General features: G+C 47.2%; 1 protein-coding gene across 2 annotated transcripts in view; it reads right to left on the bottom strand.

Moving 5' to 3' along the window:
* Window positions 1-23,687, bottom strand: part of plxdc1 (plexin domain containing 1) — a 186,092-nt gene that overhangs the window by 51,198 nt on the left and 111,207 nt on the right. For both annotated transcript variants that reach the window (XM_033034877.1, XM_033034878.1), the window contains exons 8-9: window positions 22,248-22,343; window positions 16,243-16,324 (exon numbers count right to left, since the gene is read on the bottom strand). In XM_033034877.1, the coding sequence (XP_032890768.1) occupies window positions 16,243-16,324; window positions 22,248-22,343 (178 nt within the window). The remainder of the gene's footprint in view (window positions 1-16,242; window positions 16,325-22,247; window positions 22,344-23,687) is intronic.

The raw sequence follows: 23,687 nt of genomic DNA, 5'->3' as shown, positions 1-23,687 counted from the left end.
AAAGACTTCATGGCTAATCTGGGAACATCTGGATCAGTTCAGCACAAGGCTCTACTCGTACCAAGAGAGGCATCAGGAAAGTCTCCAGATGTTTTCCAAAATAGTACTGCTAATGAGATTAGATGAACTTAAAAATTAGACCACCACACTGCCCAGAAATACTTCATCTGCTGTGATATTAATAGCCGGTGATGTGCCAGCTTGTTTAAACAGATGTATTGTGACACACCCTCGCCTCTGTGCCAGAGCATTGGCGTCCACAAACCCAAACAGTTAAGAGCTTAGTTCAGTTTAGTTTCATTTATTGTCACGTGTACAGAGATACAGTGAACAGGTTTTTGTCACGTGCTAACCAGTCAGCAGAAAGACAATGCAAGATTTCAACCTAGCCATTTACAGTGTATAGATACATGATGAGGGAATAACGTTTAGTGCAAGGTAAAGCCAGCAAAGTCCGATCAAGGATAGTCCGAGGGGCATCAAAGAGGTAGATAGTAGTTCAGCGCTGCTCTCTGGTTGTGGTAGGATGATTCAGTTGCCTGATAACAGCTGGGAAGAAACTGTCGCTGAATCTGGCGTGGTTTGGTTTAGTTTAGTTTAGAGATACAGCGCTGAAACAGGCCCTTCGGCCCACCGAGTCCACACAGACCAACGATCCCCGCACATTAATCCTACACTAAAGACAATGAATCTACAAAGATGTACGGTCTTTGGAGTGTGGGGGGGAAACCGAAGGTCTCGGAGAAAACCCACACTGGTCATAGGGAGAACGTACAAACTCTGTACAGACAGCGCCCGTAGTCGGGATCGAACCCGGGTCTCCAGCGCTGCAAGGCAGTAACTCTACCGTTGCACCACCGTGCTTCTTTCGTGTGTTCGGTCTGGGCAACAGATGGAAAAGGCCAACGCTGAGGCATTGCGAGCATCTGTGTGCTGTCTGGCAAGGACAGTCAATTTTGGCAACGGACTTGTGTTTAATTTTCCTGCTAAGAGTGCCGATCCCTCCCAAAGATCTCCCCCAAGGCCAATAAATAACTGAATCGCTAGCTTTCCACTGTCAGCTGTGTTTTGGATGAATCAACGAAAATAAGAGCAGATTCTTTTTTGGGGACAGGAATAAACGTTGCCTTGATGCCGCAGTGGTCATTCCCTGTCCTTTAAATTAGTTTAGTGATACAGTGCGTAAACAGGCCCTTCGGCCCACCGAGTCCGCGCCGACCAGCGAGCACCCTTAAGAGCCTGTCCCACTTACGCAAATTTTTCGGCGAGTTGCCGGCACCCGACATAGTCGCGGCAGGTCGCCGAAAATGTTCAACATGTTGAAAATCCAGCGGCGACCAGAACAAGGTACGACTCTTTGAACGACTACTCACGACCATACAGGCGTCCCATGTCGACCATGTCACGGGACGAAGCCTGTATGGTCGTGAGTAGTCGCCCAAAGAGTCGTACCTTTTTCTGGTCGCTGCTGGATTTTCAACATGTCGAATAATTTGGGCGACCTGCCGCGACTATGACGGGTGCCGGCAAGTTAATGAAAAAAAACCGAGATGAGAAAATCATTTTTTACACAGAGAGTGGTGAATCTGTGGAATTCTCTGCCACAGAAGGTAGTTGAGGCCACAGTTCATTGGCTATATTTAAGAGGGAGTTAGATGTGGCCCTTGTGGCTAAAGGGATCAGGGGGTATGGAGAGAAGGCAGGGATGGGATACTGAGTTGGATGATCAGCCATGATCATATCGAATGGCGGTGCAGGCTCGAAGGACCGAATGGCCTACTCCTGCACCTATTTTCTATGTTTCTATGTTTCTATCCTACATTCAATAGGGCTGATTTTTACAGAAGCTAATTAGCCTATAAACCTGCACCTCTTTGGGTTGTGAGGGGAAACTGGAGCTCCGGGAGAAAAAACGCACGCGGTCACAGGGAGAAGGTACAAACCCCGTACAGACAGCCCCCGTAGTCAGGATCAGACCACGGCCTCTGGCGCTGTAAGGCAGCAACTCTACCGCAGCGCCATGGCAATCTTCCTTCAAGACATCTTCTTAAACCCAATATCTTGACTAATCCCTTTAATCATCTGGACCCAACCTTTCATTATGTGACAGATTTTGTTTGCCAAAGTTCACGGTGAAGTGCCTTGCAGTGGTTTGATATAAAGGGCGTAACACTGATACAGATTTATGTTGTTGGGAGGGATCAGACCACTGAAGAATCGGGTGTACCAAAAGGACCAGATGTTTAGCCCGGTAGAGTTGCTGCCTTGCATCGCCAAAGACCCTGGTTTGATTCTGACTACGGGTGCTGCCTGTACGGAGTTTGTGCTTACTCCCCATGACCTGGTTTTCCCTGGGATCTCCGGTTTCCTCCCTGTGCAGGTTCATCGGCTATAAAATTGTCCATGATGTGTGTAGGATAATGTTAAGGTCCTGTCCCACTTTCCCAGAGTTATTCACAAACTCTCCCAAGTTTTCCCCTTTATTCGAACTTGGAAAATTATGGTAATAGCCATTCGTAGGTACTTGGGGCCATTTTTTCAACTAGTGGACATTTTTCAACATGTTGAAAAAACGTCCCGACTTACCTGATGCCCCGAGTTCCTACGGCTGGCATTACGAGCCGCTACGTACTCCTACGAGCTCGCTACTGACATTCCCCGAGTTCGAATCAAGGGGAAAACTCGGGAGAGTTCGTGAGTAACTTGGGAAAGTGGGACAGGGGCTTCATCGTGCGGGGATGGATGGTCGGTGGGCAAAAGGACCTGTTTCCGCGCTGTATCTCTGAACTAAACTAATAGTCTGCTCATGTGGTTGTCTTCAAACCCTTTCCTGTAGCACTCACCTTTGGCCCACCCTCCACTCATCCTCTCATCTCCCTTCTTCCATTCATAGAAACATAGAAAATAGGTGCAGGAGTAGGCCATTCGGCCCTTCGAGCCTGCACCGCCATTCAATATGATCATGGCTGATCATCCAACTCAGTATCCCATGATACTGAGTTGGATGATCCATAGAAAATGTTGGATATCCCATAAACAATGATTTTCTCATCTCGGTCCTAAAAAATTTCCCTCTTATCCTTAAACTGTGACCCCCCTAGTTCTGGACTTCCCCAACATCGGGAACAATCTTCCTGCATCTAGCCTGTCCAACCCCTTACGAATTTTGTAAGTTTCTACAAGATCCCCCCTCAATCTCCTAAATTCTAGCGAGTACAATCCTTTCATGGATGCTGCTCAGCCAATACTACACCAACACCTCCTCTAATAGCTCTGCTTAGCTAGGCTCTTTCCTTTGAAAGACTTCCTCATAAGTTCACGTCAAACAGCCAAATTAGTGTTGTTACACCGTACCAATATTGATACACTTTAAAGATTGAAATGGTATATAGGTGTGTGAATACATACATTCTTGATGGGCTGCAGGTGCGAGGAGCTGAAGACATCTTAACCACAGCTCAAAATACTGGAGGAACTCAGCGAGCCATGTCCATAAGTGATAGGAGCAGAATTAGGCCAATACGGCCCATCAAATCTACTCCACCAACTTAATTCTCCTGCCTTCTTCCCGTAACCCCAGGCGCCCATACTAATCAACAATCTGTCAATCTCCACTTTAAAAATACCCAATGACTTGGCCTCCACAGCCATCCGTGGCAATAAATCCCACAGGTTCATCAAACATCCTTCTAAACACCAGCAAATGATTAGTACAGGTGTCAGGGGTTATGGGGAGAAGGCAGGAGAATGGGGTTAGGAGGGAGAGATAGATCAGCCATGATTGAATGGCGGAGTAGACTTGATGGGCCGAATGGCCTAATTGTGACATTACGACCTAATGCGTACAGGCCCAGATTTGTTAAATGTTCATTATAAATTTTCATTTACCCTTTCAGAATGAAAGAACGTTAGACATAGGAGCAGCAGTGGTTTATGCAATAAATGGCTGGTCTGTTTGCTGGTCTTCCTACTTGGCCCTCTAGTTTAGTCTAAAACTAGAAATTAATCTAATTTAATTTTTACCAAGCCAATTAAGACTACAAACCTTCACATCTTTAGAACTCATGCGGTCACGGGGATAGCGTACAACCTCCGTACAGTCAGCACCCGTAGTCGGGATCGTACCCGGGTCTCTGGCGCTGTTGTAAGTGTTGTTCCCGATGTTGGGGAAGTCCAGAACAAGGGGTCACAGTTTAAGGATAAAGGGGAAATCCTTTAGGACCGAGATGAGAAAAACATTTTTCACACAGAGAGTGGTGAATCTCTGGAACTCTCTGCCACAGAAGGTAGTTGAGGCCAGTTCATTGGCTATATTTAAGAGGGAGTTAGATGTGGCCCTTGTGGCTAAAGGGATCAGGGGGTATGGAGAGAAGGCAGGTACAGGATACTGAGTTGGATGATCAGCCATGATCATATTGAATGGCGGTGCAGGCTCGAAGGGCCGAATGGCCTACTCCTGCACCTATTTTCTATGTTTCTATGTTTCTATGTTTCTATGGCGAAAAGTAATAGATGACGTTTCGTGTCGAGACCTTTCTTCAGACTGAGAGTCATGGGAAAGTGAAACAAGAGGCATGGACGATGAAATAGAGAAATGCAGAACAAATAAATGAAAGATATGCAAAAATGTAACGATGATAAAGGAAACAGGCCAAAGATAGACACAAAACGCTGGAGTAACTCAGCGGGTCAGGCAGCATCTCTGGAGAGAAGGAATGGGTGACGTTTCGGGTCGAGACCCTTCCTCAGAAACATGCCATTGGGTTAGCTGTTGGCTAACGAGTACAAATAATGAGACGGCTTTGAAGCTGGTACGACTTGGGTGGAGGAGGGATGGCGAGAGAGGGAATGCAGGGGGTGAATGGAAACAAGACCCAGGTCCTTAGTTCTTCTAAACTCCCTGTAGAACCTGGGAGTTCATTCATCCTATTCTTCAGCTCGCCGGGATGCGGGGACTTTCAAATGCATGTGAATGAAAGCATTAAAGAAAGCAGAGAACATTGCAAGGCAAGCAGTAGAAATCCACCCTGGATCAGTATTTTTCAGACAGACCCACATCTGCTCCCACTTAGGGACAGCATATCTGGCTGGATCCAATCTCGTGTTACAGACGATTCCTAATTAACTGTACGTTTTCGAGGGTTCAGCCATTTAGTTGCTGGCACTAGACTCTGGCAGCTTGACCCAGCTGTTCGTTTGTTCAATGAATAAGGAAGTACTTCAACCTTCTAACCCGTGTTCCATGTACAGATGTGCTCGAGCTTCTTGTGATGTTTTTGAGGCGGTGGGTAATTTGGGTAAACTCCCTTTTATATCCTGTTTAAGAAGGAACTGCAGATGCTGGAAAATCGAAGGTAGACAAAAATGCTGGGGAAACTCAGCGGGTGAGGCAGCATCTATGGAGCGAAGGAAATAGGCAACGTTTCGGGTCGAAACTCAAAGGAAATAGGCAACGTTTCGGGTCGAAACTCAAAGGAAATAGGCAACGTTTCGGGTCGAAACTCAAAGGAAATAGGCAACGTTTCGGGTCGAAACCCAAAGGGTTTCGGGACGAAACGTCGCCTATTTCCTTCGCTCCATAGATGCTGCTGCATCCGCTGAGTTTCTCCAGCACTTTTGTCTACCTGCACACCCATTGCTTAGGTTAGTTTGGGGGTGGGGGGGTGGGGGGGAGGGGGGTGGGGTGGAGGTGGCGGGGGATGGAGGAAGAAAGGAAGAGGAGGAGCCAGTGGGCTGAGGGAGAGCTGAGAAAGGGAGGTGAAAGTAAGGACTACCTGAAATTAGAGAAGTCAATGTTCCTACCGCTGGGGTGCAAACTGCCCATGCGAAATAAGCGCAACATCTATTGCATCCGCTGCTCTAGGTGTCAGCTGCCCTACATCAGTGAGACCAAGCGTAGGCTTGGCGATCGCTTCGCCCAACACCTCCGCTCGGTCCGCAATAACCAACCTGATCTCCCGGTGGCTCAGCACTTCAACTCGCCCTCCCTCCCATTCCCAATCCGACCTTTCTGTCCTCGGCCTCCTCCATGGCCAGAGTGAGGACCACCGGAAATTGGAGGAGCAGCACCTCATATTACGCTTGGGCAGTCTGCACCCTAGTGGCATAAACATTGACTTCTCCAATTTCAGGCAGTCCTTGCTTTCTCCTCCCCTTCTCAGCTCTCCCTCAGCCCACTGGCTCCACCTCTTCCTTTCTTTCTCCCGCCCCCACCATCACATCAGTCTGAAGAGGGGTTTCGGCTGAAAACGTTGCCTATTTCCTTCGCTCCATAGATGCTGCCGTGCCTGCTGAGTTTCTCCAGCACTTTTGTCTATCTTCCCTTTTTTTGATCCTGTTAGGTTCAGCCCATGCCGACCATCGATCGCCCGCTCGCACTAGTTCTATGTTATCACACTTCTGCATCCTCTCCCTGCACACTTCCCAAGGGCAATTAACCTACAAACCCACATGTCTGGTGCAGCTTTGGTCTCCAAATTTGAGGAAGGACATTCTTGCTGTTGAGGGAGTGCAGCGTAGGTTCACCGGGTTAATTCCCGGGATGGCGGGACTGTCATATGTTGAAAGAATGGAGCGACTGGGCTTGCACACACTGGAATTCAGAAGAATGAGAGGGGATCTTATTGAAACATATAAGATTATTAAGGGGTTGGACACGCTAGAGGCAGGAAACATGTTCCCGATGTTGGGGGAGTCCAGAACGAGGGGCCTCAGTTTAAGAATAAACTTCATTTAGAACGGAGATGAGGAAAAACTTTTTTATCCAGAGAGTGTGAATCTGTGGAATTCTCTGCCTCAGAAGGCAGTGGAGGCCAATTCTTGGTATAATTTCAAGAGAGAGTTTGATAGAGCTCTTAAAGATAGCGGAGAATGCAGGAACGGGGTACTGATTGTGGATGATCAGCCATGATTACAGTGAATGGTGGTGCTTGCTTGAAAGGCGAAGCGGCCTACTCCTGCACCCGTTGTCTATTGCCTATTGTCTTTGGGATGTGGGTGGGAAACCAGAGCACCCAGAGGAAACCCACGTGGTCACAGGGAGAACATGCAAGCTCCACACAGGCAGCACCCGAGGTCAGGATCTAGCCCGGATCTTCGGCACTGAGAGGCTGCAGTTCTACCCACTGTGCCTCTTATTGCCCTCACGATAACTGGCCCATCCACCTAAACACGACGGCCACTTTACAGTGTTCCATTAACCTACCAATCCAGATGGTTTGGCGATACGGGAGGAAACTGGAGAAACGGAGAGAATGTGAAAGTTGCACATAGACAACGTTGAAGGCCAGGATTCAACCTGAGTGTTCTCTCTCTGGGTGAAAAAGTTTCTCCTCATCTCAGTCCTAAATGGCCCACCCCATATTCTTGAACCAGACTGATTCCTGGGATGGCAGGACTTTCATATGAAGAAAGACTGGATAGACTCGGCTTGTACACGCTAGAATTCAGAAGATTGAGGGGGGATCTGATAGAAACTTACAAAATTCTTAAGGGGTTGGACAGGCTAGATGCAGGAAGATTATTCCCGATGTTGGGGAAGTCCAGAACAAGGGGTCACAGTTTAAGGATAAGAGGGAAGTCTTTTAGGACCGAGATGAGAAAATCATTTTTTACACAGAGAGTGGTGAATCTGTGGAATTCTCTGCCACAGAAGGTAGTTGAGGCCAGTTCATTGGCTATATTTAAGAGGGAGTTAGATGTGGCCCTTGTGGCTAAAGGGATCAGGGGGTATGGAGAGAAGGCAGGTACAGGATACTGAGTTGGATGATCAGCCATGATCATATCGAATGGCGGTGCAGGCTCGAAGGGCCGAATGGCCTACTCCTGCACCTATTTTCTATGTCTATGTCTATGAACTGTGACCCCCTGGTTCTGGACTCCCCCAACATCGGGGACATTTTCCCTGCATCTAGCCTGTCCAATCCTTTAAGAATTTGTCCTTTGCGGCGCTATTTGACTTTGCATGTGAATATTCACCACGGGAAGAAATTTAATTGCATGCTCAGGCAAAGCGTAAAAAATATCAATAGCAGTGATCAAAGACAACTGGGTAGATGGAATATAGTGTAGCAAAGTGTGGAGGCATACATTTGGGTAGTAGGAATAAAGGCGTAGACTATTTTCTAAATAGGGAGGGAATCTAGAAATCAGAGGTGCAAAGGGACTTGGGGGTGCTGGTGCAGGATTCCCAAAAAGTTCATCTGCAATTTGGTAGTAAGGAAGGCACAGGCAATGCTAGCATTTATTTCAAGAGGGCTCAAATACAAAAACAGGGATGTAATGCTGAGGCTCTATAAGGCGCTGGTCAGGCTGCATTGTGAGCAGTTTTGGGCACCATATCTGAGGAAGGATGTGCAGCTTCTGGAGAGGGTCCAGAGCAGGTTTACAAGAATGATCCCAGGAATGAGTGGGTTAACGTATGATGAGCGTTTGTCGGCACTGGGCCTGTACTCACTGGAGTTTAGAAGGATGAAGGGGTACCTCATTGAAACGTACTAAATAGTGAAAGGCTTGGATAGAGTGGATGTGGAGAGGATGTTTCCACCAGTGGGAGAGTCTAGGACTAGAGGTCACAGCCTCGGAACTAAAAAAATGTTCCTTAGGAAGGTAATGAGGTGGAATTTCTTTAGCGAGAGGGTGGTGAATCTGTGGAATTATTTGCCACCAAAGGCCGTCAATTTGTATTTTTAAGGCAGAGATAGATAAATTCTATCTAGTACGAGGTTATGGGGAGAAGGCAGGAGATAGGAGTTACGAGGGAGAGATAGATCAGCCATGATTGAATGGCGGAGTAAAGTAGATGGGCCGAATGGCCGAATTCTGCTCCTATCACTTATGACCTTATGAGCCCTTGGTCACTGTACTATCAATTATATCAATTCTGGTGCCAATTAGTGCTGTATTTTATTAAGTATTGATCATCAAAGAATGGAAACATGCCCCTCAGCAAACATCAGACGCTCGTTCTACATTAATCACTTTTCTTTATCCCTGTCATCTTTTAGTGTTTAGTTTAGAGATACAGCGCGGAAACAGGCCCTTCAGCCACCATGTCCATGCCGACCAGGGATCCCCGAGCATTAACACTATCCTACACACAATTTACATTCATACCAAGCCAATTAACCTACAAACCTGCACGTCTTTGGAGTGTGGGAGGAAACCGAAGATCTCGGAGAAAACCCACGCAGGTCACGGGGAGAACGTACAAAATACGTACAGACAGCGCTCGTGGTCAGGTTCGAACCCGGGTCTCCGGCGCTGCAAGTGCCGTAAGGCAGCAACTCTACCGCTGCGCCACTGTGCAGCCCTGTTTGTAGGCTTTGGTAAAATTGGTTTTGGTAAAATTGTAAATTGTCGCCAGTGTGTCCGATAGTGCTAGTGTACGGGGGTGGTCGCTGGTCGGCACGGACTCAGTGGGCCGAAGGGCCTGTTTCAACGCTGTATCTCTAAACTAAACTACAACTAAACATAGAGTGTTAGAGTCGTACAACACGGAAACAGCCCCTATAAGTTACCCCATCTAAGAAAGCTCCGCTTGCCCATATCCCTCTAAACCATTCATAGAAACATAGAAACATAGAAATTAGGTGCAGGATTAGGCCATTCGGCCCTTCGAGCCTGCACCGCCATGATGATCATCCTACTCAGTATCCTGTACCTGCTTTCTCTCCATATCCCCTGACCCATTTAGCCACAAGGGCCACATCTAACTCCCTCTTAAATATAGCCAATGAACTGTGGCCTCAACTACATTATGTGGCAGAGAATTCCAGAGATTCACCACTCTCTGTGTGAAAAATGTTTTTCTCATCTCAGTCCTAAAAGATTTCCCCTTTATCCTTCTGGACTTCCCCAACATCGGGAACAATCTTCCTGCATCTGGCCTGTCCAACCCCTTAAGAATTGTGTAAGTTTCTATAAGATCCATTCCTATCCATCAGAATAGTTTATTGAAATGTACCCAATAAAATAATTTTTTGAGTCTGGTTCAGATCACACCCTTGAGCTCCATTGTCAGGATGATCGCAAACCAATGACACGGAACTAGTCTTCATAATTTAATCTGCCGGTGAATCTTTAAGACCAAAGTATTCTTCTTCACTGAGACAGCTGGAGTTAATGAGGTGCTGCAGAGAGGGCCTGGCCAAGGACGTTGTGTTATATCGTGTGGATTTCCCATCTAATTGGCAGAAAGGAGTCTTCAACACATGAATGAAATGATTCAGTAATGTTGGTTTCATGTTTGTTTTACGCTTCCCCAGGGCTCCATGTAACAACTGCTCTGCCCTGTAGCCAGTGAGCTTACACATACCCTATTCCAGATGAGACGGAACTGACATTTGATGGCAAATGGATGTACAAACTAGATTTAGTTTAGTTTTTGTTTGGAGTGGGTGTGAAAGTGGGATGACATAGAACTAGTGTGAACAGGTCAGCATGGACTTGGTGGACCGAAGAACCTGTTTCCGTGCTATATAGAAACATAGAAAATAGGTGCAGGAGTAGGCCATTCGGCCCTTCGAGCCTGCACCGCCATTCATGGCTGATCATGGCTGATCATCCAACTCAGTATCCTGTACCTGCCTTCTCTCCATACCCCCTGATACCTTTAGCCACAAGGGCCACATCTAACTCTCTCTTAAATATAGCCAATGAACTGACCTCAACTACCTTCTGTGGCAGAGAATTCCAGAGATTCACTGTGTGAAAAATGTTTTCCTCATCTCGGTCCTAAAAGAATTCCCCCTTATCCTTAAACTGTGACCCCTTGTTCTGGATCTATCTCAAAACTACACGAAACTAACACTTTTTTTAGTTGGGTAGATAACTGGCCATAGGCGAGAAGTAGAATCTGGGGTTGGGTCGATGACAAACTAGGAAGAATAAAACAAATGGGATTCATTTAAGGATGAATGTGAATGATGGTTGATGGCTGGCACAGACTTGGCGGACCGAAGGGCCTGTTTCCATGCTGTATTTTTTAGTTGAGCTTAGTTCAGAGATACAGCGCGGAAACAGCCTCTTCGACCCACCGAGTCCACACCGACCGGCGATCCCAGCACATTAACATTATCCGATGCTGGGGACAATTTACATTTTCTACCAAGCCAATGAACCTACAAACCTGTAGGCCTTTGTAGTGTGGGAGGAAACCGAAGATCTTGGAGAAAACCCACGCAGGTCACGAGGAGAATGTACAAACTCCGTGTAGACAGCAGCCATAGTCAGGATCGAACCGGGGTCTCTGGCGCTGTATGGCAACAACTCTACCGCTGCGCCATTCTTTTCTCTGCGGCTCTACGACTCAAGCTGAGGATCAGAGCGGAGAATCCAGGACGGGAAGTAGAGAACAATCTTGATATTTTTCCCGATTTCCCTTCCTGTCCAGATGGTTCTATCATCTTGTCCTGACATGAAGTTGAGCCAGGTTAGGAGATGTTAAGACAATTCCCCACAGAGAAAGGTTTTAAGGAGCATCTTGGGACGACAGATGGCACAATGGGCTAAGTGTTCGGCTGGCAACCGGAAGGTAGCCGGTTCGAATCCCGCTTGGAGTGCATACTGTCGTTGTGTCCTTGGGCAAGACACTTCACCCACCTTTGCCTGTGTGTGAATGTGTGTGAGTGATTGGTGGTGGTCGGAGGGGCCGTAGGCGCAGATTGGCAGCCACGCTTCCGTCAGTCTACCCCAGGGCAGCTGTGGCTACAGAAGTAGCTTACCACCACCGAGTGTGACTGAGGAGTGAATGAATAATGCGATGTAAAGCGCCTTGAGTATTAGAAAGGCGCTATATAAATCCCATCCATTATTATTATTATTATTATTATTATTATCTTAAAGTTGGCAAGAGGTTGAGAGATGATTGGGGATGAAATTCAAAAGCTTACGGGCTCGGCAGAGAAAGGAGGTTGCAGAGAGAAAGTGAGATTGGTTTGGTGACTTGAACGTCCAGGAGCGGAAAAGAATGCAGAAAATTGTGTCCACTGCCCAGTCCATCATCCACTCTGACCTCCCCACCATCGAAGGGATCTCTCGCAGTCACTGCCTTAAAAAGGCTGCCAACATCATCAAAGACCCACACCATCCTGGCCACACACTCATCTCTCCGTTGCCATCGGGAAGAAAGTACAGGAGCTTGAAATCTGGAACATCCTGGTTTAGAAACATAGAAACATAGAAAATAGGTGCAGGAGTAGGCCATTCGGCCCTTCGAGCCTGCACCGCCATTCAATATGATCATGGCTGATCATCCAACTCAGTATCCTGTACCTGCCTTCTCTCCATACCCCCTGATCCCTTTAGCCACAAGGGCCACATCTAACTCCCTCTTAAATATAGCCAATGAACTGTGGCCTCAACTACCTTCTGTGGCAGAGAGTTCCAGAGATTCACCACTCTCTGTGTGAAAAATGTTTTCCTCATCTCGGTCCTAAAAGATTTCCCCCTTATCCTTAAACTGTGACCCCTTGTTCTGGACTTCCCCGAACATCGGGAACATTTAGGAACAGCTTCTTCCCCACAGCCATCAGGCTATTGAACAGGCCATCAGACAAACTCTGAACAATAACAGCCTATTGCAGTTTATCTGTGGGTTGAACTTTATCCTGTTCTGTACTATGTTTACATATTCTGTCGTGCTGCAGCAAGCAAGAGTTTCATTGTCCTATCTGGGACACATGGCAATAAATCTCTCTTGACTCTTCACACTACAGAGGCCAGTTCCGGTTTCCTCCCACACCTCAAAGACATGCAGAGTGGTTGGAAACCCTGCGATATGCCCCATCGAAGCTAGATCCACCTGCCCACGTTTGGCCCATATCCCTCTAAAATATTCCTATCTAGGTACCAGTCGTAATGTCTTTTAAATGTTGTTATTGTACCTCAACTACTTGCCCTAGTAGCTTGTTCCCATATGCCCGCCACCCTCTGTGTGAAAAGGTTGCCCCACAGGTTCCTATTCAATCTTTCCCCTTCCATCTGAAACCTGTGTCATTTGGTTCTGGATTCCCCTACTCTGGATAAAAGATTCTGTGTATTCGCCCTATCCCGGGGGTGGGGAACCTGCGGCCTTTTGGACACATGCGGCCTTAAGTGCGGCCTTTTGAATGAATCCAAATTTTGTAGAACAAATCCTTTTATTTTTATTAATATGTTTTTGTTCGTCTTTTATTATTTTAATTTTAATCTTAATATGAATGTATTTAAAATACCAAAGAGTGAAAGAAGATTCGATGAAATAATCCTCCCCGACTGATGGCCACAATTAAAACATTAGTAAGTCAAGAGGGCTATTTTAACAAAATAATGTACATTTGGATGTATATCTAATTGAGGTTTCTTGGATGATGCCTTATTAGATTATAGCTAACTTAATGTGGCATTCCAGCATGAAAAGGTTCCCCACCCCTGCCCTATCCATTCTCCTCATGATTTTATCCGCATCTACAAGATAATAATAATGGATGGGATTTATATAGCGCCTTTCTAATACTCAAGGCGCTTTACATCGCATTATTCATTCACTCCTCAGTCACACTCGGTGGTGGTAAGCTACTTCTGTAGCCACAGCTGCCCTGGGGCAGACTGACGGAAGCGTGGCTGCCAATCTGCGCCTACGGCCCCTCCGACCACCACCAATCACTCACACACATTCACACACAGGCAAAGATGGGTGAAGTGTCTTGCCCAAGGACACAACGACAGTATGCACTCCAAGCGGGATTCGAACCGGCTACCTTCCGGTTGCCAGCCGAACACTTAGCCCATTGTGCCATCTGTCGTCCTAGGATCACCCTAGGAATAAAGTCCTAGCCTGTCCAATCTATTGCTCAAGCCCTCAAGTCCTGGCAACATCCTCGTAAATCTCTGCACTTTTCCCAGTGTAATTACACCCTTCCTATAGCAGGGCGGCCAAAACTGAACACAATACTCCAAATGTGGCTTCACCAACACCTTGTAACTGTAACATAACATCCCAACTTCGATACTCTATCCCTGACTGATGACAGGCAATATTCCGAAAGCCTTCTTGACCACTCTATCTACCCTACATTCAGGGAATTAAGTAGCTACACTCTCTCGACTCTACAACACTCCCCAGGGCTTGGCCATTCACTGTGAACAGGTGGGTGGTGGAATCTGGAGAGAGTTGTTGGTAGTGACACTCTGAAAGGTGCATAAATGTCGCCTATTCCTTCGCTCCATAGATGCTGCCTCGCCCGCTGAGTTTCTCCAGCATTTTTGTCTACTAATGAAATTACAAGTGCTTTCTCCTTAATTTATTCCTCGCTGAAACCCTAGGAGACCCTTAGAAGGTCTATCTCTGGCCTCGGAAGATACATAGCTCAGCGGGTCAGGCGGCATCTCAGGAGAACATGGATATGTGATGTTTTGGCTGGGGACTTTTAGAAGAGCCCCAACCTGAAACGTTGTTCATCCATGTTCTCCCGAGATGCTGCCTGACTCACTGGGCTACTCCAGCACTAGGTCTTTTTTTTTTGTAAACCAGCATCTGCAGTTCCTCATTTCTACTTCCAACTATCTCGGTTGGTCGGCTCGATTGTAATCATGTATTGTCTTTCTGCTGACTGGAGAGCGTGTAACAAAAGCTTTTCACTGCACCTTGATACACGTGACAATAAACTCAACTCAACTCAACGCAACCCAACGCAACCCAAAGCAACCCAACGCAACCCAACTAAATTAAAGGCTAGTAGACGCATGAAATAATGGTAAACCCGTTGCAGCGGCCCCTACAGCCTGTCTGTCTTTTTTTATTTTTTGTCTAGTTAAATGTAGTGTTGGTGTTTTTTAATACTGGTTTTAAATGTGTATATGTGGGGGGCCGGGGCAGGGGGAAACCATTTAAAATCTCTTCCCTGTACAGGAGTCCCGACCTTTTCCCTGTCGGGTCTCCGTTGTCGTTGGGGCCTAGCACCGTGGAGCGGCCTCCAACCTGAACGACCCGGGGGCTCGGGAGACTGCGGAGCTGCGGACTACTCACCATCGTGGGGCTGGCCGGCCTCGGAGCGTGGGGAGCGGCGGTGACTCGCTGCTGCGACTCGACTCCTGGGGCTCGGAGGCTCCAGCAACGCAGCCGCAGGTCCGGTGGACTGGGACATCGGGAGCTCGCGGGTCCGGGGGGAGAGAGAGACCGCTTCCCGGAGCTCCCGCAACGCGACCTCTCCAGCCCGTGTCGCGGGGTTGGAACGACCCGGAGCGGGAACGTACATCGCCCGGCACGGCTTCATGGTCGTGGGACATTACAGCGCCCGCCGGGGGCTCCAACACAGTGACTTTTAGACCGGGAGCGGGGCCGTAAATCGCCCGGCACGGCCTAAAATGGCCGTGGGACTTATCATCGCCCGCCTGGGGCTTGGACATCGGGAGAGACATGGAGAACAGGGGAGAGAAAAGACTTTGCCTTCCATCACAGTGGGTCCACTGTGATGGATGTTTGTGTGAATTAAATTGTGTGTATGTCTAGGAATTGTCTTTGTTTGTATGGCTGTGGAAACGGAATTTCGTTTGAGCCTCACTGAGGCTCAAATGACAATAAATTGTATTGTATTGTATTGTAAACGCTGGTAAACTCTAGTAACCGCTAGTTAACTCTAGTAAACGCAAGTAAACTCAACTCTGGCCTCGACCTTGCTTGTTTGATGAGTTGCGTTAAATAGTTCCAGATTGTTTTCTAAGCTCAGTCAAGGATGCCCACTCTAAACAGCAACAACCATCTTTGCTCAGTCCTGGCCACCTCACCAGGTTGGTACAGAGGAAATGTGTAGGAAGGAAGTGCAGATGCTGGTTTAGACAATAGACAACAGACAATAGGTGCAGGAGTAGTCCATTCGGCCCTTTAAACCGAGGATAGACACAAAAAGCTGGAGTAACTTAGCGGGACAGGCAGCATCCCCGGAGAGAAGGAACGGGTGACTTTTCTGGTCGAGACCCTAATTCTGAACTTCTGAAGAAGAAGGGTCTCGACCTGAATCGTCACCCATTCCTTCTCTCCAGAGATGCTGCCTGTCCCGCTGAGTTACTCCAGCTTTTTGTGTCTATCTTTGACACAGAGGAAAGTCCAATTAGGCCTTTGTTCTGAGAGCATGGGAAAATTCAAAGACGTTTCCGCCAACAAAAGTCATAATAAGTGCCGTTGGGAGAGTAGGTAGTGGGCGATCGCGTTGCCCTGTGAGTGAGCTCCGGCGAGCAGGTGGGGAAGCGGTGGGAGAATCTTACCTCTGAAGCACGCCGCACCAGCTGCAGTTGAAGCGATCCTCAGCATTGACACAGGCGTTACAACTCAGGTGTTGCAGACACACTGTGAGTGAGAGAGAGGAGACGGTGGCATGAATTCAGTGCACTACTGAAGGAAACAGACAGAGGAAAACTGTTACAGAATCGCTTGGGCAGCTTACAACCCAGCGCTATGAATATTGAATGTGTAAGAAAGAACTGCAGGTGCTGGCAAAATCGAAAATGCTGGAGTAACTCAGCAGGTCAGGCAGCATCTCTGGAGAGAAGGAATAGAAACATAGAAACATAGAAAATAGGTGCAGGAGTAGGCCATTCGGCCCTTCGAGCCTGCACCGCCATTCAATATGATCATGGCTGATCATCCAACTCAGTATCCTGTACCTGCCTTCTCTCCCATACCCCCTGATCCCTTTAGCCACAAGGCCACATCTAACTCCCTCTTAAATATAGCCAATGAACTGTGGCCTCAACTACCTTCCGTGGCAGAGAGTTCCACAGATTCACCACTCTCTGTGTGAAAAATGTTTTCCTCATCTCGGTCCTAAAAGATTTCCCCCTTATCCTTAAACTGTGACCCCTTGTTCTGGACTTCCCCAACATCGGGAACAATCTTCCTGCATCTAGCCTGTCCAACCCCTTAAGAATTTTGTAAGTTTCTAAAAGATCCCCCTCAATCTTCTAAATTCTAGCGAGTACAAGCCGAGTCTATCCAGTCTTTCAGAATGGGCGACGTTTCGGGTCGAGACCCTTCTTCAGACCCGCTGAGTTACTTCAGCATGTTGTGTCCACATTCGGTGTGAATATTGACTTCTCTAACTTCAGGTAACTCTTGCTTTCCCTCTCTCTCCATCCCAGCTCTCCGACTAGTTTCACTTCCCTCCTGATTAGATTTTACTGGTTGTGTGCCTTCCCCTTCAGCTGACATTTTCCTTGCACTTCGTCTCCTTTGATCTCTCATCTTCACACCTTACCCTTCCATATCTCTGTGTCTCCCTCACCCCTGACTCTCAGTCTGAAGGAGGGTCTCGGACCGAAATGTAACCCATTCCTTCCCTCAAGAGATGCTGCCTTTCCCGCTGAGCTACTCCAGTGTCTTGTGTCTATCCCTGGAATTAGTTACTGCACCAAATAGTATGGAGGGAGCTACCCCTATCAGCCCACAGTCACGAAAGATAGAGAGTTAAACTGACTTTTGGACTTTAGAAATTCAATCGCACAAGAGGCAACACCTGTTTTTCACCTCTTTACTTAAGACTTTAGATATACAGGGGGAAAACAGGCCCTTCGGCCCACCGAGTCCATACTGGCCAGCGATCACCCCATACACTTGTACTATCCTACACACTGGGGACAAGTGACAATTTTACTGAAGCCAATTAACCTATAATCCTGTCCGACTTTGGAGTGTGGGAGGAAACCCAACCGATCACAGGGGGAACGTACAAACTCTGTACCGACACGGCCCGAGGTCAGGATCGAACCCGGCTCTCTGGCGCCGTAAGGCAGCAACTCTACCGCTGCGCCACCGTGACACCCGTCTCTGTGGGGATTCAAAGCATGAAGTGCTTCCATTGTGAATCTTTGCTGCAAAGAAGTTTCAGAAGAGGAGAAGTGTTCTCCACTTTATCTCGGCAAAGCGTAAAAATGAGTGTTTTTACGTTTGACACTGAAATGGCGATTTGCGGTCTTTTCGGCTTCCTCTCCGGGTCAAGTCAATGGATATATTGTTTAGGGAGAGTGACAGATTCTTGATTAGTACTAATTAGTACTAATTAGTACTTGATCAGTACTAATCAAGAATCTGTCAATCTCTCCCTAAACAATATATCCATTGACTTGACCCGGAGAGGAAACCAAAAAGACCGCAAATCGCCATTTCAGGGGTTATGGGGAGAAGGCAGGTGAATGAGTCAGGGGTTGAGAGGGAGAGATAGATCAGCCACGATTGAATGGCAGAATAGACTTGATGGGGCCGAATGGCTTAATTCTGCTCCTAGAACTTATGACCTTATGAACTGCCTTGAAGATTGGCATCCCAAATGACCTTCTTCCTGGCCAACAATAAGATCATCTGGAGTTCTTATTAGTAGTGTTCTTATATTACTTTCAATGCTATGTAACTGCATATTCGAGGAAGGGTCTCGACCCGAAAAGTCAACTATTCCTTTCTCCAGAGATGCTGCCTGACCCACCGAGTTACTTTAGTATTCTGTGTTCACTTTAAGAACACTGTTTACTTCAGTACTGCAGTTCTGTGGGTGCAGAGAACATGCGTGGCTGGCTATAAGGTTGACGGCATGGAATTACTTATGTTGGGACGAGACCAGTTTACAGTCTCCGCCCTTCCTCCTGGTTTCTGCCACATTCCCATTTATCCCATTTATCCCATTAGCTCCCTCAGCTCCCATTAAAATGACCGGGATTTGATCCCTTGTTTGTGAAACGCTCCTTGGCTCTCTCCCACACTGTTTCGGCGATCCAAGTCAGTCCTATCTGCTGTGCTAGCCCCATATTGTGGGAAAACTAACCCAACAGAGGCACAAAAAGCTGGAGTAACTCAGCGGGACAGGCAGCATCCCTGGAGAGAAGGAACGGGTGACGTTTCAGGTCGAGGCCCTTTCATGCCTTGATCCGAAAGGAGAGTGTGACTTCTTCAGACTGAAGAAGGGTCTCGACCAGAAACATCGCCATTTCCTTCTCTCCATAGATGCTGTCTCACCCGCTGAGTTACTCCAGCATTTTGTATCTACCTTCGATTTTACCAGCATCTACATTTCTTTCTTAAACAGTGAATCTGGAGGTGTGCGTTTTCAAACTTCTGTACCTCTTGCCTGATGGGAGATGGGAGAAGAGGAAGTGACCGGGGTGAGACTGGTCCTTGATTATGCTACTGGCCTTGCCGAGGCAGCGTGAGGTGTAGATGGAATCGATGGATGGGAGGTTGGTGTGTGTGATGGTCTCAGCTACGTCCACATTTCTCTGCAATTTCTGTGGTCTTGGATGGAGCTGTTCTCATCCCAAGCTGTGATGCTTTCTACTTTAGAAGTTGGTGAGAGTTTTTGGGGGGCATGCTGAACTTCCTAAGCCTCGTAAGGAAGTAGAGGTGCCGGTGTGCTTTCTTGGCCATCGCTTCGCTGCTCCAAGGCAACTTGCTGATGAGATTTATTCCAAAGAACTATTCCTCCGTGCTTGGTATATAAGACAATTAAACACGCGTGACTCTTAAAGTAAGAGGGGAAAGAGTTAAAGGTGATCTGTGGGCTAACTTGTTCACATGGAGGGAGGTGCGTACGTAGAACACGTACGTAGAGGCGAGCGCAGTCACAACATTTAAAAGATATTGGACAGCTACGTGGATAGGAAAGGTTTGGAAGGACATGGGCCAGACGCAGGCAGGTGGGACCTGCGGAAAAGAGTTGCTGTGTTCTCATGATCATAACATTGACTTCAGCTCAACTCGGTTCCGTTTAGTTTATTGTCACCTGTACCGAGGTACAGTGAAAAGCTTTTGTTGCGTGCTAACCTGTCAGCGGAAAGACAATACATGGTTGCAATCATGTCATTTACAGTGTATAGATACATAGAAACATAGAAACATAGACAATAGGTGCAGGAGTAGGCCATTCGGCCCTTCGAGCTTGCTCCGCCATTCAATACAGTCTTCCCGCAGGCTATAAGACTGTTAAACGGACTTTGCCCCCTGCCAAAGTATCGCGCACCAACCACCAACCTGGACAGAGCCACTGTCGTGCCGCTGCCGATCGGAACGCCTGTTGATGTTTAGTTGAGAGTAGTGTTAAACTTGTTCATGATATATGTATTTTTATTTCTATTTATTTTTTTACTGCACACTGAATGGACACTGGTTTGAGTAAGGTTTTTTTGTTTCCTCTGGGTATGCGAGTACTCAGGAAAATAACAATAAAGATATACTATACTATACTATACAATACAATATGATCATGGCTGATCATCCAACTCAGTATCCTGTACCTGCCTTCTCTCCATACCCCCTGATCCCTTTAGCCACAAGGGCCACATCTAACTCCCTCTTAAATATAGCCAATGAACTGGCCTCAACTACCTTCTGTGGCAGAGAATTCCAGAGATTCACCACTCTCTGTGTGAAAAATGTTTTCCTCATCTCGGTCCTAAAAGATTTCCCCCTTATCCTTAAACTGTGACCCCTTGTTTTGGATTTCCCCAACATCGGGAACAATCTTCCTGCATCTAGCCTGTCCAACCCCTTAAGAATTTTATAAGTTTCAATAAGATCCCCCCTCAATCTTCTAAATTCTAGGGAGTACAAGCCGAGTCTATCCAGTCTTTCTTCATATGAAAGTCCTGACATCCCAGGAATCAGTCTGGTGAACCTTCTCTGTACTCCCTCTATGGCAAGAATGTCTTTCCTCAGATTAGGAGACCAAAACTGTACGCAATACTCCAGTTGTGGTCTCACCAAGACACTGTACAACTGCAGTAGAACCTCCCTGCTCCGATACTCAAATCCTTTTGCTATGAACATGGTGAGGGAATAATGTTTAGTGCAAGGTAAAGTCAGTAAAGTCTGATCAAAGATCGTCTGAGAGTTACCAATGAGGTAGATAGTAGTTCAGGACTGCTCTCTGAATCTGGAGGAATTCTGTACCTTTTGCCCGATGGGAGAGGGGAGAAGAGGGAGTGGTCAGAGTGCGACTCGTCCTTGATGATTGCTGCTGGCCTTGCCGAGGCAGCGTGAGGTGTAGATGGAGTCAATGTGTGACACAAATGCAAATCTTTGTCTCCAATGATGAAAGCTACAGGGTCCCAATCCGCTCCAGAGACAAAGGAAGATGCTTGAGCAAAGGCAACTCTTGTGTGGGGAGGAACTGCAGATGCCGGTTTAAACCAAAGATAGACACAAAAAGCTGGAGTCACTCAGCGGGTCAGGCAGTATCTCTTGAGAAAAGGAATAGGTGACGTTTCGGGTTGAGAACCTTCTTCAAACTGAGAGTCAGGGGAGAGGGACACCAGAGGTATGAAAAGGTAGAGTCGGCACCGATGGCCAACGAGCCCACATTGACAGTCAGAACCTTTATCTCAGGTGGAAATATCAAAGACGAGAGAGCATAACACTAAGGTGAAAGTTTAAAGGAAATGAGCGGGGCAATTTTTTACAAAGAAGTGCCTGGATCGCACTGTTAGGGGTGGTGGTGGTGGTGGAGGCAGATAAGATAGTGGCATTTAAGATGCTTCTAAATAGAGACATGTATATGAAGGTAGACAAAAATGCTGGAGAAACTCAGCGGGTGAGGCAGCACCTATGGAGCGAAGGAATAGGCGACGTTTCGGGTCGAGACCCTTCTTCGGAATGAAGGGAATGGAATGCTATGGACCATGAATTTAGAAGATTGAGGGGGGGATCTTATAGAAACTTACAAAATTCTTAAGGGGTTGGACAGGCTAGATGCAGGAAGATTGTTCCCGATGTTGGGGAAGTCCAGGACAAGGGGCCACAGTTTAAGGATAAGGGGGAAATCTTTTAGGACCGAGATGAGAAAAACATTTTTCACACAGAGAGTGGTGAATCTCTGGAATTCTCTGCCACAGAAGGTAGTTGAGGCCACAGTTCATTGGCTATATTTAAGAGGGAGTTAGATGTGGCCCTTGTGGCTAAAGGGATCAGGGGGTATGGAGAGAAGGCAGGTACGGGATACTGAGTTGGATGATCAGCCATGATCATATTGAATGGTGGTGCAGGCTCGAAGAGCCAAATGGCCTACTCCTGCACCTATTTTCTATGTTTCTATGTGAAATCAGTGTAACTTGGCATCATGTTTGGCACAGACCTTGTGGGCCGAAGGGCCTGTCCCTGTGCCAGAGTTGTCGATGTCCTATCTTGCAATTGGAGAACCATGCGGAGGTCTCGCACAGCAGGAGATTGGGCATGCAGTCTACATCCGAGATCGTGGAGTGAGCAGGCCACTCCATGAAAAAATGTAACTTACTGGAAACCGGCGTGAACTCTAAGGCAGAGTTGCTCTTGATGACACTCATGTCCATCTCCACCCTGTGGTATTCGTAAATCGTCCGCCGCTGATCATCTGCAAATAGGAACGCAATGTAACGTCATGAAGCAAGGCGGCCGTCAATGGGATGTGATTCCACCCGGGAACGCAATCTGCACCTCCATCGTTTAAGAAGGAACTGCAGATGCTGGAAAATCAAAGGCGGACAAAAGTGCTGGAGAAACTCAGCGGGTGCAGCAGCATCTATGGAGCGAAGGAAATAGGCAACGTTTCGGGATGAAACTCAAAGGAAATAGGCAACGTTTCGGGACGAAACTCAAAGGAAATAGGCAACGTTTCGGGACGAAACTCAAAGGGAATAGGCAACGTTTCGGGACGAAACTCAAAGGAAATAGGCAACGTTTCGGGACGAAACTCAAAGGAAATAGGCAACGTTTCGGGACGAAACTCAAAGGGAATAGGCAACGTTTCGGGACGAAATTCAAAGGGAATAGGCAACGTTTCGGGACGAAACTCAAAGGAAATAGGCAACGTTTCGGGACGAAACTCAAAGGAAATAGGCAACGTTTCGGGACGAAACTCAAAGGAAATAGGCAACGTTTCGGGAAGAAACTCAAAGGAAATAGGCAATGTTTCGGGACGAAACTCAAAGGAAATAGGCAACGTTTCGGGTCGAAACCCGAAGGGTTTCGGGACGAAACGTTGCCTATTTCCTTCGCTCCATAGATGCTGCTGCACCCGCTGAGTTTCTCCAGCACTTTTGTCTACCTGCACACCCATTGCTTAGGTTAGTTTGGTATAATAATAATAATAATAATAATAATAATAATAATATCAGACTACGAATAATGGGCTACGAAGCTGCATCTGTGGCTGGGAAAAGATAACATCAGAGAAGGGTCTCAAGATCCACCAGGGCAGGTAAAAGTGCCTGGGAGAGCTTGGTGAGGAGCTAGTACTCTCTAAGAGGTTGGCCAAATCAGTCGAGTGAAGCCCAGTGGCAGGTTGAACCACCACAGTCCACAGGGTATCAGCACCCCAGGGCAAGTCAAGTCAAGTCTATTCGTCACATACACATACGAGATGTGCAGTGAAATGAAAAGTGGCAATGCTCGCGGACTTTGTGCAAAAAGACAGACAAACTAACAACCAAACAAACTATAACCACAATCATAAACACACACATATTCTTTTACATATTAAATATTGGAAGGAAAAAGGTTCAGTAAAGTTAGTCCCTGGTGAGATAGTTTACAGCCCGAATGGCCTCTGGGAAGAAACTCCTTCTCAACCTCTCCGTTCTCACCGCATGGCAACGGAGGCGTTTGCCTGACCGTAGGCAGAAGGCTTTCGACAAGGTCCCACATAAGAGATTAGTTTACAAACTTAAGCACACGGCATTGGGGGTTCAGTATTGAT

This window comes from Amblyraja radiata, chromosome 16 (assembly GCF_010909765.2).
Source record: "Amblyraja radiata isolate CabotCenter1 chromosome 16, sAmbRad1.1.pri, whole genome shotgun sequence".
Classification (NCBI taxonomy): Eukaryota; Metazoa; Chordata; class Chondrichthyes; order Rajiformes; family Rajidae; genus Amblyraja; species Amblyraja radiata.
Note: the sequence above shows the minus strand (reverse complement) of the source record. Positions and strands in the feature narration are given on the sequence as shown.